Source organism: Takifugu rubripes, chromosome 8 (genome assembly GCF_901000725.2).
Source record: "Takifugu rubripes chromosome 8, fTakRub1.2, whole genome shotgun sequence".
NCBI classification, from domain to species: Eukaryota; Metazoa; Chordata; class Actinopteri; order Tetraodontiformes; family Tetraodontidae; genus Takifugu; species Takifugu rubripes.
In genome coordinates this window covers 7,824,368-7,837,451 of record NC_042292.1, presented here as the reverse complement: position 1 = coordinate 7,837,451, position 13,084 = coordinate 7,824,368, and the positions used below count along the sequence as shown (strand labels likewise).

The 13,084-nt window shown below is 44.6% G+C and overlaps 1 protein-coding gene across 1 annotated transcript; it reads right to left on the bottom strand.

Moving 5' to 3' along the window:
• Positions 1-262: 262 nt before the first annotated feature.
• On the bottom strand, positions 263-12,784 carry LOC101066712 (sodium/potassium-transporting ATPase subunit alpha-1). The gene is made up of 23 exons (XM_003966589.3): positions 12,574-12,784; positions 12,132-12,242; positions 8,844-8,903; positions 7,475-7,576; positions 7,257-7,358; positions 7,048-7,161; positions 6,439-6,573; positions 6,166-6,283; positions 5,789-6,057; positions 5,399-5,707; positions 5,022-5,156; positions 4,727-4,919; positions 4,472-4,647; positions 4,240-4,376; positions 3,678-3,828; positions 3,434-3,602; positions 3,200-3,354; positions 2,971-3,094; positions 2,740-2,885; positions 2,488-2,618; positions 2,306-2,407; positions 1,708-1,799; positions 263-460 (listed from the first exon to the last, which is right to left on the bottom strand). Exons 1-23 carry the CDS (start codon positions 12,583-12,585, stop codon positions 432-434), a joined length of 3,072 nt encoding a protein of 1,023 aa, XP_003966638.2. The 5' UTR covers positions 12,586-12,784; the 3' UTR covers positions 263-431.
• Between the last annotated feature and the right edge of the window lie 300 nt (positions 12,785-13,084).

Sequence of the window (13,084 nt, the reverse complement as noted above, 5' to 3'; positions counted from 1 at the left end):
GACCATGGCGTTCATAATGAGCAAGGTAAACACAGAAGCAGCAGCATGAGAGTTTATTTTAACCAAGGACCTCTTTGCATTTGAGACCAACAGGGCAATTCAGCGCAAACATCTGTGTCAAACTGGCCCTCGAGATAATGGCCACACACACACACACACACACACACACACACACACACACACACACACTCGCTCATAGCTTCAAGGTGGAATTTTTGTGATATTAGTGAACTGAAAAGGTAAAGACACAGCAGCCATGTCATACAGTGATACGGACATGTTTTATTGTGAAAGACAAACACATTAAGAAATGTTTAATTTATCCATGCTTTGGTTTATTTTTTTTCTGGGCCTTACTAACATATCCGGAATACATGTAACATGGCATTAAATAGTGACCAAACTTGGCTCTCTGCGATTGTCGTGTGGACTCAGTAGTACGTTTCTTGTTCCACCCAACCTGAAAATCAAAGAAGACAGTGTGAATTTCTTTTGTGGTCGCTGACCATCAAGCCTCATGTCTTATCAAACAAGGATAAAGATAAGATATTTGTGGATTCACAGGGAAATTCAGTCCAGTACACAATGTGTAAGCCAGGTGTTTACATAGGTAGTAAAACAGATGATGATACAGAAACAGCAAAAATATCGCTAGTTCTCAAACCAAAATCGTATTTTGTTAATGTTCCCAATGCTTGAACAAGCAAATAGATAAACAACGTGAACCGTACCGATCTGAACGCAGCTATAATGCTCAAGAGCAACGGTTAACACAGTGCTAGAGGTGAGGGATTCATTTGCTTGAAACTAGCAAAAGGCAGATTCTGAAATATTATTCACTGTGGATGGACAATATGATGTTCACTGATCTGTGCCGTGAGGGCTCAGCTGCAGCAGACCCACACACACCCACCCTTACACATAAAACACACACAGATTCATCTATGCCAGGGCAGTATACCGGTGGGTGGAACAATGCATCAGCAAGGCATGGCAAGGTTAGGGGTTCAAGGCGTTGCCATCTGCCGCAGTTCACTGGTCTGCATTTATGGCAGGGGCAACACAAACAAAAATCAGCTCAGCTACACACCACTGCTTCTGTTCTCCGGACTCCATTTCATTCTGAGCAGAGATACTGCTAGCTTTACATGTCAGGAGGGTGAAAAGAGGCCAAGGCTGGCTGGCTAGGTTTTTGAAACATTTGATGAAACTATCAATTTTCAATAGATTTTGAGAACATATTTAGGACTTCTTCTCTCTCTTATTTCTATAGCAGCCTAGAAAAGAATAATATATTTTTTTTAAAATAAAACTCTTAAGTAATGATCAAAAATGAGCTTGTGGAAATGTCTTTAGCTCTGACAAGCTAAAGGGGTTGAGTCTTCATATCTTGTAATCACTGTTCCCACCACTAGAGGCTACAAAATCTTAATGGTTGTTCATAGAGTTCCAGTTGTTTCGCAACATGGAAATCAACAACTTTTGGTTTCAGTTTGGTTTGAGTGAGCTTGAAGGAAAAATCGGGCTGATCACGTTAATTCAAACCTCCACCAGAGGGCTACTACTAGAAACCAATTGAAAAAAACCCGACTATTTAAAATTCAAAAGCGTCCTCCGGTGCTGCTGTCAGGCTGCATCTCGAGGACACTGAGCAGATAAAGTGATGTTTAATCCACAAGCCAAAAAAAGCAGACTCGGCAATCTTACCGCCTGGGTTGCGTCTGAGGATATATCTTCTGCCTTCATCATACAGGAAGATGAGGAGGGAGTAGGGGAACGCACAGAACCACCAAGTTGGCCTAGAAATGGGATGAACAAAAAGATTTATCACAAAGCGGGATGTGCCAAAAATGTCAGGAAGTTGGGGAAAACACTGGAATTCCAGACAAGACAAAGGAGCTACTTATTCTACTTATTGTGTTTGCTGAGGATAACCAGATGTCCTCCATAACATGTTCTATTTTTAAGACCTAAAACGGTGTTCAGGTGGAATTATAAAATCTGTTTTGGAATTTTATTTTACTGTAACAACAAACGTTTTTAGATCATATTTGCTCATATTTGTTCATAAAGGAGTCACACCCCCAACGCTCCCATTTAAAGGGCACTACATCCAATCATTTCCCATAAACACTACCGCCAATCTCTGGCTTTGTTGAATAGGTCTTTGATTTTCTTTTAACTAAATAAGGTTTTCTGAGAATCTAGCTAATTAGTTAAAAGGAGGAACAAATAACAAAAAGGATGGCAGAAGGTACCAACTGTCGAGAAAGATGAGTTGGTGGCCAGGAGGGCAGTTACTCACTTGAGAGGGTACATTCTTAGGGCAACATCCATGCCCGGGCAGTAAGAGAGGAAGGCAGCCAGAGCGGTCTCCTCAAACAGACCAAAGATAAGGATTCGGTTCCTGAGGAAGAAGGAACGGACCAAAGTTACTACAATTTTCCTCCCATGTGAATATTAATTCCAAAGCACACATGTACGCACTTCATTCCCTGCTGAAGGATGGAGTTCCTCCTGGTCTTGCAGATGATGAGATCGGCCCACTGCACGACCACAATGCTGGCAAAGAAGGCGGTGTGGCAGGTGAACTCCACGATCTTCCTCTGCTGGTACGTCTGTTATAAGATTTTGGAAAGAGGATGAGAGGAGGACATTTTTCATGGGCCTCCTTTGTTTTGTTTTGTATTTTCTGTCTCTACCACGATCCTCTCCATTTAAAAGAGCAGCAGCACTGACCCATTGTTGTCCATAGCTGTCTTCAAGATCATTAACGTATTTGTCATCCCACATCATTCTTATTCCCAACAGATCATAAGGGAGGAAGCCATTTTCAGCCAGGATCACAAAGTATGTGAAGAATCCAGCAGTGGCCTGCATCATGCCTAAAAACCAACAACATTCATTCAATTTGAGGTTGAGTTGAACATCAACCTGCATTTTAACCACTCCCATAAAGCAAAATCTCACCGATCTGTCCGTAAGCAATGCTGATGAGCCGCTCGTTCACCAGCTTGTCTGTTTTGGGGTTTCGGGGCTGTCTCTTCATGATGTCACTCTCAGCAGCTTCGTAAGCCAGGGAGATGGCAGGGACCTGCAGATGAACAGGAAAGATCCATGATCCAATCCTAGTGTGGTTTCTTCTATTTCAGAGATGTAAATTTGTGAAGATTTCCTGTCATTAAAAAAAAGGGCTCACCATGTCGGTTCCCAGGTCGATACAGAGGATGGTGACGGTTCCCAGGGGCAGGGGAATGTTGGCACAGATGAAGAGGAGGAAGGGTGAGATCTCGGGGATGTTACTGGTCAGGGTGTAAGCGATGGACTTCTTCAGGTTGTCAAAGATCAGACGGCCTGATGAGAGTAAGTTACTCCTTTAGCATGTTCTTCCCTGCGGTGAATAAAAATGGTTGCTTTTAAAGGACACACTTACCTTCTTCCACTCCTGTAACAATGGAGGCAAAGTTGTCGTCCAGCAGGATCATGTCAGCGGCCTGCTTGGAGACGTCTGAGCCAGCGATACCCATGGCAACACCGATGTCGGCCTTCTTTAGAGCAGGAGAGTCGTTCACGCCGTCACCTGTCACGGCCACAATGGCGCCCTGGGTTGGCAGACAAAGAAAAGTCAGGATGTCGCTAAAAAAAGAAGGCAATCTCAAGCCCAGCTGGAGACTCACCTGTCTCTGGCAGCCTTCCACAATGATCAGCTTCTGCTGTGGGGAGGTTCTGGCAAAGACAATTTCAGTGTGATGGCTCAGCAACTCGTCCAGCTGTTCGGCGGTCATGTCTTTTAGCTCACCGCCGTGCACGACGCAGGCCTTGGCATCCCTGGACAATAAATCCACACAGCAGCAGCATTAGGACAGTCAAACCACGAGATCTGATGGTTTAAGCTAATAACAGGAAAGGATAATCTAACAATAGGATGCAAACATAAATAACGTGGTATTGTCAGCAAACTAGATTTATTAAAGATGCCATGGTTCATTTGATCAGTCAGATAGTGCAGGTCTGTGATGTTTTTTCAAAGTTTTCTGCCGAGTAAAGTGTGCTGTCAGCAACTCGGAGACTGGCAAAGATTTATTGGTTGGTCATAAACAAGAAAGACTTTTTGGCTGAGCACAATCTGGAGCACTGATTTAATTTAGCTCCATTTGGACGAGCAGAAAGAAATGTTATGTTAGAGTCTGCTAATGTTAAGGTATCTTCCTAAAACTCAGATCTTTTTACAGTACTGACCTTGGGTTGACCTCTGAGATGGGTACATTCAGGCGTGCAGCTATGTCTTCAACAGTTTCATTGCCTTCAGAGATGATACCCACACCCTTAGCAATAGCTTTAGCTGTGATGGGATGGTCACCCGTAACCATGATGACCTACAAGTATTGAACATGCAGGAATGTTAGCCAATGACAATTGAATGAAAGATTTTAATGCTATGCAGAGTTGAGCTTCTCTTTCTCGCGCTAACCTTGATTCCAGCGCTCCTGCATTTTCCAACAGCATCGGGCACAGCAGCACGAGGGGGGTCAATCATGGACATGAGGCCAACGAAGCACAACTTCTCGGTGGGGAAGTTCACCTCATCAGTGTCAAAGGAAAAGCCCTCTGGGAACTGGTCATCAGGCAGGTTGAAATGGCAAAAACCTGATGGAACCATAAAGACATTAGTAATCCTGTATTTTTTCTTCAGTAGAGTGCTGTAAAAAATGGAGCAATGTTTTACCCAAGACTCTTTCTCCAAGACCTCCGAGTTCCACGTAAGCATTCTGGAAAGCATCCTTCATCTCATCGTCCAGAGGCTGCTCTTTGCCCTGCATCATGATGGTGGAGCACCTGTCCAGGATCCTCTCTGGGGCTCCTTTCATCACCAGCAGGTGTTTTGTCTCACCAGGAGTTGAGTTCTTGTGGATGGAAAGCTATTGGGAGGAAATGATTTTGGTCATGACCTATTTCATCCGCTGGGGGTATTTGAAGCAGCAGGTGACTCCTCGTTTTATATATGGCATTTCGGTACTGACCTGGTACTTGTTGGTGGAGTTGAATGGGATCTCAGCTACTTTGTTGTATTTCTCTCTCAGCTCCTTGACTGAGCCGCAGCACAGCTCGATACATTTCAGCAGAGCTGCTTCCGAGGCATCACCGGCAACATCTCTCTGTTGATTTCAGCATTGCCAGTAATCAGGGGGTGTTAAGAAAAACACAGCTCATTTAATACTCATATGGGGCCTCTTGTTGAAACAAGATCAATCCACGTGTTCATACAGTCAGTTTAATCCAAGCCGGTGTGATTGTTTTCCTCAAACACCAGTAAATTATTCAAACTCACTGTAGGCGGTTAGAATAGACGAACTCAAGCAAAACCTTTTGTAATGAGAGGAGGGTATCGCATTTTCACCTTCAAAATGGGAAGATTGCCCTGCTCTGCTAGGAAGACGGCTCGGTTGCAGAGGCCGGCGATCCTGGCCAGGGCGGTCCAGGAGGCGGAGGTCTTGTCAAAAGAGGTTCCGCTCTGGTTCTCTGTGGTGTCGGCTTCGTGGATCTGGTTGTCGAACCACATGTGGGCCACGGTCATCCTGTTCTGGGTCAGGGTGCCGGTCTTGTCTGAGCAGATGGTGGAGGTGGAGCCCAAGGTCTCCACAGCTTCCAGGTTCTTCACCAAACAGTTCTTCTTGGCCATACGCTTCGCAGTCAGGGTCAGACACACCTAGAGACAGAAACCTGGTCTTGAAACAGTATCCCATGTGAAGTAAAGCCAAAAAAAACACAATCGGTGACCAAGACTCACAGTGACTGTAGCTAAGAGACCTTCAGGCACGTTAGCAACAATGATACCGATGAGGAAGATGACGGCCTCCAGCCACCCATACCCAAGAATGAGGGAAAGGATGAAGAAGGTAACACCCAGAAAGACGGCCACACCGGTGATGATGTGGATAAAGTGCTCGATTTCAATGGCGATGGGAGTTTTGCCACCTTCTAGGCTGGAGGCAAGTGTGGCGATACGGCCCATGACGGTACGGTCTCCGGTGTTGATGACGATTCCTCTTGCAGTGCCTGGTGGTTGTTTTGAGTGGTAAGAGCGGGGAAACTCTTGCTTTTCTTTAGCTATAGCTTCCTGAATTCATTTATTTCCACACTAGCTAATATTTGTAAGCTTTTTACCTTCAACGCAGTTGGTGGAGAAGAAAGCGATGTTCCTGGTTTCCAGAGGGTTGTCATTGGAGAAGTCTGGAGTACGAGTCTGTGGCTCAGATTCACCAGTGAGAGAGGAGTTGTCCACCTGGAAGAAAAAAATAAGGCAAGATTTAAATGAGTTATAACCAAGACCTTCACCAACTAACACCCCCAAAACAATGAATAAACAATGGTTATTTAATACGTTTATTTATGATTTTCTGGTAAGCTATTTCTTTGTTGACAACAAAGTTACGCCACCTTGCAGCCATGAGCTGAGACGATTCTCAGGTCAGCAGGGATCCTGTCTCCACCTTTCACCTCCACCAAATCTCCGACGACCACTTCTTCAGCGTTAATGCTCTTCTTCTCGCCTTCGCGGATGACCAGGGCTTGCTGGGTTAAGCGCAGACATTGTTCTATCATTCTCAGTATCAATGAAGTCGATGATTAACAGCCAGTCAGCAGCATAGTCGGGCTGATGACGTCGCACTGCTGTTAACTTTGCACAACATGCTCCATTTTTTTGTTCTTTACATTTGACATGATATTCTCCTAAAACCTGTGATGTTTAGCCACTGGTAATGCAATGTTTTGACACGAAAGCGGTGATCTACCTTCAGCAGTCTAACTTTAATTACAATGTAAACTGAAACTAAATTTGTCTACACTAACTAAATTTGAAACATTTATGGAATCAGCGCTACTGTAGCTTTGTGCCCTGCAACTGTAGATCTTTGATGACTCTCATGGCATTTACATCCTTTTCAGATTCAGCCACCAGGTGGCATTTTTGTGTCCGAACTAAAAAGAACATGGTTTGTTCCTGAGGTGAAACCCCTGCTGTGGTGAAATCTGTGGCACAGGTACCTGGGGGACCAGGTTCTTGAAGGACTCCATGATCTTTGAGCTCTTGGCCTCTTGGTAGTAGGAGAAGCAACCAGTGATGATGACGACAGCAGAGAGAACAACGCCCAGGTACAACTACAACAACAGAAACAGACCTGTTACTTGGCCCCTACTGTGCAACCCTGACAGAGATGCTTACAATCCACCAGAAACCACCAAAAGGGTCTCACGTTATCATTGGCTGGTTCGGATTCATAGGCAGCCTGGATACCGTAAGCGAGGAAGCAGAGGACTGCGCCGATCCACAGCAGCATGGAGAAACCGCCAAACAGCTGAGCACAAGAAATAAACAGTGTTCCAGCTTCAAGACCAGTTCAACGGGTCGCAACGTTAATGAGCAAAATGAAAATTACAGCTAGGATTTGCTGAGCTTGTGAGCGAGTCTTACCTGTCTGCAGAACTTAATCCATTCGGGGGTTGTGGGAGGAGGAGTGAGGGCGTTTGGGCCATCTCGGGCAAGGATTTCTTTGGCTCTGGAGTTTGAAAGACCCTGAACAGAGACACAATAATTACAATTGACAGGAAACAGAACCTTAGAGTTATGAACATCTTGCGTGATGTCAGTATAAACAAAGGAAGTCCTTTTGTTCCTTCAATGGTGGACACACAACATAGGTCATATAGGAGCAAGTTTCCCGTAGTCCTGTTTTTTTTTTTTCCACAAGTACTGTTACCAGATTCTTGAAACCACATCTGCAGGAAACAAGGTAGTGACTGTTTCTTTTCATGTGGATGGTTTCAGAAAGAGGTGAACCTCATGAGACAGGACTGTACCTGGATGGCTGAGCTTCAGCCAGGTTGATTTTTATTTCCTCTGACATAAAAGCACTAGATTTCTGCCTGGCCCAAATTAGCCCATGGACCTGTTGTTTGTGAAACGATCACCCCAGCTAGGTAAATTCAGTCAGGTGATCTGGGCCAAATTCTAGACCACAATTTCCCCAGGCCGATGACTTTCTTTTAGACAGGAGCTTTCCCCCAAAATAAATAATGTTTTCTCTCTCAAGTGGGAAATTTGGGAATGAAGACAACAATTACTATTGAGTATTGACTTGAGTTCTAAAGGGCAGTCAACAGAGTTCACATGTTTCCAGAGAATACTCACGTCTCGTCATGGCAGGCTAATAATAGCCAGCATGATGCTAACTGACTCAGTTATCCATTTAATGCTACTAGTTCATTTTTATACTGCATCTGTTCCTTAAAACTGACTGACTGCTGTCGTTTGAGTCATCTTGGTGCCATTTTTGCACTTGGTTTCAGTTCTTTTTTCCTCTCCTGTTTGTGTTGTGTTGATACTGTTCACCCTGTCTCTATTGCAGTTGTCCAGCTCATTGACCTTTCAGTGACAGCAGCAAACTGATCTGGAATGACTGATCCAAACTAATGAAACATACAAAGATGAGCCTCCCAATGGACATGTGGCCAGCGTGGCCAAAGGACTGGTTAGATAATAATAATTTATCCGTCCACGACCTTTTACTAAAATAGTTTAGCTCTCTGTATCGTCTGGCTGCTCTTAATCCTCCATCTAGGATACTTTTCCATATTAATTAATTATTTTCTTGCTTTTCCAGCATAATATCATTCACAAAGACAAATCCTGCTCAGCCAGACACTAATTGCATGAGAATTACTAGATAATTAATAATCAAATTACACAACAGTTGCCTCTGATGACGGTGGCTGATAATAGCAACCAGTAAAACAACCACAGGGTGTTGCTCAGAGACATGCACCAGTACAAACACACTCACCCTGGTCAGATCTGTTCCATATTTTCTGTGAAGTTCTTCCAGAGTTAACTTGTGGTCATCCTGTGAAAAAAGAAGAGAGAGGGGGACTGTTAAAGCGGCAGATGTTATCTCCTACAAAGGTTGAGAAATTAATGAGATCAATTGAATTGAACGCCTCAGAGCAGGTGTTGGGACCCAGAGTAGAATGATGGAGGCATGCCGCCAGACTCATCTGGAAGCAGCTAGCACGTGGGTCAGCAGCCATGCATTTGGGACCGAAAAACACTGGATCCAGCCTCCAAATATTTGGTTTGCTGTGAGCAAACAGTCTGTTGGGGCCTGAATCAGTGTCGCCCTACTGATACACTCACGTTGGAAGCCTAAAGTGTCGCTCCGGTGCTGGAGACTATCAACAGTAGTGCTCATTTATTCAGACGGGCGCCATCAAAATGTTCCATAATATCCCTGATTTCACTGAGTGTGTATCTAAAATAGCCACGTGGCTGCGCTGCCTCAAAAAACAACGACAGCAAGTGAATGAGCAGATATTCCTAGACTGTAATTTGGATGACCTGAAATACTATTCTGACTCCCACCATTCTTGTTTTTAGCATGCTGTGAAACTACAAAGCCCAGGAAAGTTAAACAAATATGCCCACGCTGGTGTCGAGTCGTCGGTACTCTGAGACCTCAGATTTTCCACTTCTGTGAGTGACGTGCGTCTAACTTTCCCCCTCATTTCCAGAAAATGCATAAACCCAAAACCGAGAAAAACACAAGGTTGACTGTGTTTGCAAAAATGTGAAATCAATGATTACTGAAAATAAACATCTGCTAACAGCAGGACAAATTAGCCTCGTGAGGCTTCCAAACACAAACCTCTCCCACCAGAGAGGGGTGCCATAGATACTCCAGTTGCAACCCATTTGAGACTAGATGTTCCCTGACATAGTGTGTTTAGAGTAAATAGGTCTAAATTTGGGAGTTAATGGTCAAATGTCAAGATTAAGTGCTGCTTGTATTTAAGGTGTGGAGCTTAACGGTTGAGCCTTCATCCTGTCACTCATCTAACCTCATCTTATCTTCACTACTTTATCACTTTCAGGGGTCACAGGGAGGGTGCACAATGGGCGAAGGCAGGGTCCACCCCTGAATGAGCTGCCAGTTCACCACAAGGCCCGACACGACCACCTTCCATGTTTTGCCCTGGGGCTCGAACTGAGAACCCTTCACTTCTCAGCCCACTTCCAAACAGACTGAGCTGCCACCAGCCCTCATCTGGTCACATCAGGGAGTAAAACACCTTGGCAGTGGAGAAACCCCTCACTTTTTCACTAACAAGCGTTACTTTTGCTCTCAAGGACACACAATGTGATTCTGGGGGCCACATGGAGGGTCGCTCTGAGCCCATGCAGCTCAGGCCATGCCAGCACTCTTCATTAATCTGACCTGCATGCTTTTGATGGTGGGGGAAACCGGAGCCCCCAAAGCAAACCCACAAAGACACGGGGAGAACATTCTAACTCAACACAGAAAGGTCTCGTATCTGGGGATCGAATCACAATCTTCTTCCTTTGAAGCCATCGTGCGAGCCACGCTGTGCTGCTATCTAATGTAGCACCGGTAGATATTTCAGTTGATATTTCTGTTGATAGGATCAAATGTAGCTAAACACCTTCCCCCAATGGAACCAGATGGACATCAGTTCAGTATATAAATGCTCAGAAATCCTTAAATTGCCATATCCTGGGTTGGTTTGGCAATTTTATGATTGGCGTGTGAGCGTTCAATCATCTTTCACTTTTATTCACCAACAGCCTTATTAAAACCCTCTATGGTGCAATCAGGTGTCTTAACCTATCGTTGCTTTTATAGATGTCAGAGAAAATGTGCCCCCCCCCCCCCCCCACACTGACTCTACGTTTAGTGCTTCCTGCTGGACTTTGTCACATTTTGATTGAAATCACCGATGGCTTTAAGTTTCTATGGGAACGGATTCATTGTCTTTGGCTGGACTTTGGTGCCTCCGTTAATACGACGATGGTGTGAGTTTGATGGCCATAATCATTAACACGCTATCATTTTTCTAACTGTTGGTTAGCTCGAGAACATTTATTTGCACAAACTTGAGGTCATTTTTTCCAGAGACTGAACATCCTTTCAGGCTTTTGAAGACACATCAAAGAAAAGTAACGATGCGATAAGTTACTGTACAGTCAAGCGACAATGTGGCGAAGTCCTTCAGCCCTTGCAGGACTTTGAGACGTTGTTAAGACAATAATCATTAATGTGTCACCTAAATGGGAATTTTATTGTCTAATAACCAGCAGGACTCTGTAACCTGTGTGGCACAAAGTGAAATTAAAGACATAAAACTAATGAGGATCAATGGTACACCTGTTAATATTAACGTTACTGTAGTAACTAGTAAGATAATTTCCATATTTGACAGGTTCAAATTTCCATTTTGAATGCAAATGTTGTAGCGTTTCTGTTTCTTTTACAGTGACAGTTTATATAGCATGACTGAGGCACATTTGGATGGAATTTAAAGAAAGTCCATTAAAATTCAGTCTTTAAATGAAAGAATTGATACCCTTCTTCGAATATCATATAGATTAAATGTACTTTCACTTGTTAAATTACAAAGAGCTGAGTTCAAGCCTTTGGGGAAACCTTTGCTAGCTCATTAAAGGCAGGCTGCTCCTCAGAGATGAGCCTGCTGACCTTTTGAAGGACGCCACCTTGGCGGAACACAAAGGAACTTTGTCTTTTAAAGTCATCTCAAGGGCACATCACAGACATGCGCGTAAACTTCCTGTTACATTCACGCGTGAAACCCGATATAGATACCACCGTAGCGCATTAAATAAATGCTCTGCGGGCTGAAATTTCACAATCTGACCGATTTCAGTGCAGAAACATTGCAGCTGTTCTGTACAGGATATGTTGTCTGATGCTCCAGTTGTGCAACTTCGGAGCTCTTCAACGCATCACGAGCTGACGTACTAAACATGTGAGGCCCAGAGAGGAAGTTGGTGGACAGTTAATGTCTGTTTATGGGAGGTGACTAAAACACCAGGTCTGAGTTTAGAGAAAGTGAAGGCAAACATGGGGATATAAGCGGGATCTGGACTTAAGCAGTGCCGTAATAACACGTCCGAGTGGCTGAGAGCTGCGTAAGCAGCAATCATTGAAATGTGAAAGTAGACAGACTCATGTGACCAAAGAAGAGCGTTGTCTCAGCCGTGACCGCATCAGGACACACCACCGAGCCTTCTCATGTTGATGAGGTGCCCGTCTACTCACCAGGTCAACTTCTTTCTTCAGATCGTCCATATCCTTCTGCCCCTTGCCTTTTTTGGCCTTCTTTGCTTCGCCATCTGAAGTTGCCGCCAGCTTGTACTCCTCTTTTCCTCTCTGGGAGCAGAACAAACAGAAGAAAAAGTGAGCTTCCGAGGGAGCACATGTGGCAGCGTCGCTCCAAACTTCCCCCCTCTGGTGCATGGGGCCAAACAGAAGATTCCATTTCAAACATTCTCAACATTGTTAGCGGGACGAGGAGCCAGCTCCGGCTTTTAAAAAGCTAAAAACACAGAAGGTACAACCATAAAAGCCACAACTAGCAACCTTTAGCAAAATCTTGTGACTAAAAGTTGGTGGGAGTTAGAAATCCACTCTAGCTTTGGCCTTAACCTAAAAACTCTCAGAAATGAAGCCAAACCATGTGACAAAGTTGCTGTGTACTTACTCCCAGCCCCATGGTTGCAGCGTAGGTCTGAGAACACTCAATCCAATTGTCTTTTTTAAATTACAGCTTTCCTACCCCGCCTCTCTCTCTCTCTCTCTCTCTCTCTCTCTCTCTCTCTCTTGCTCGCTCGCTCGCTCGCTCGCCTGCTCTCCTCAGCCCAGTTGTTCACACTCCCCCGAACAGAGAAGACAAGTTGCTGGGCATTAACATACCTTTATAGCCACCTGCTCAGATAGGTGGAGTCATGGGGTAGGGGTGGTGGGGGGGAAGGGGTTTCAACTAGATAGGGGAGAATTAGCAGCCCAAAAGGTGAAGGGTGGGGGCTTTAGGGAGATACTGGTTTGGGGAGGAGTGTTCAGGAAGGGGAGGGCTTTAAGCTGACTCAACTTGTCTTTTTTTTTACTTGCTGCCTCCTCCCTCCTGTCTTTCACTTATTCACTCTCTTGACCTCTGTTAGCTGCAGGTCAAACTGTAACAGAGGTATCGGACTATTGAATGGTACAACAGTGTC

Excerpts from the sequence above, each read along its gene's own strand:
- LOC101066712 (XM_003966589.3), bottom strand. Across the intron at positions 8,904-12,131 it reads TGAAGAAAGAAGTTGACCTG|GATGACCACAAGTTAACTCT; the intron begins GTGAGTAGACGG and ends CTTTTTTCACAG. Across the intron at positions 4,648-4,726 it reads TCTTGGAGAAAGAGTCTTGG|GTTTTTGCCATTTCAACCTG; the intron begins GTAAAACATTGC and ends TGGTTCCATCAG.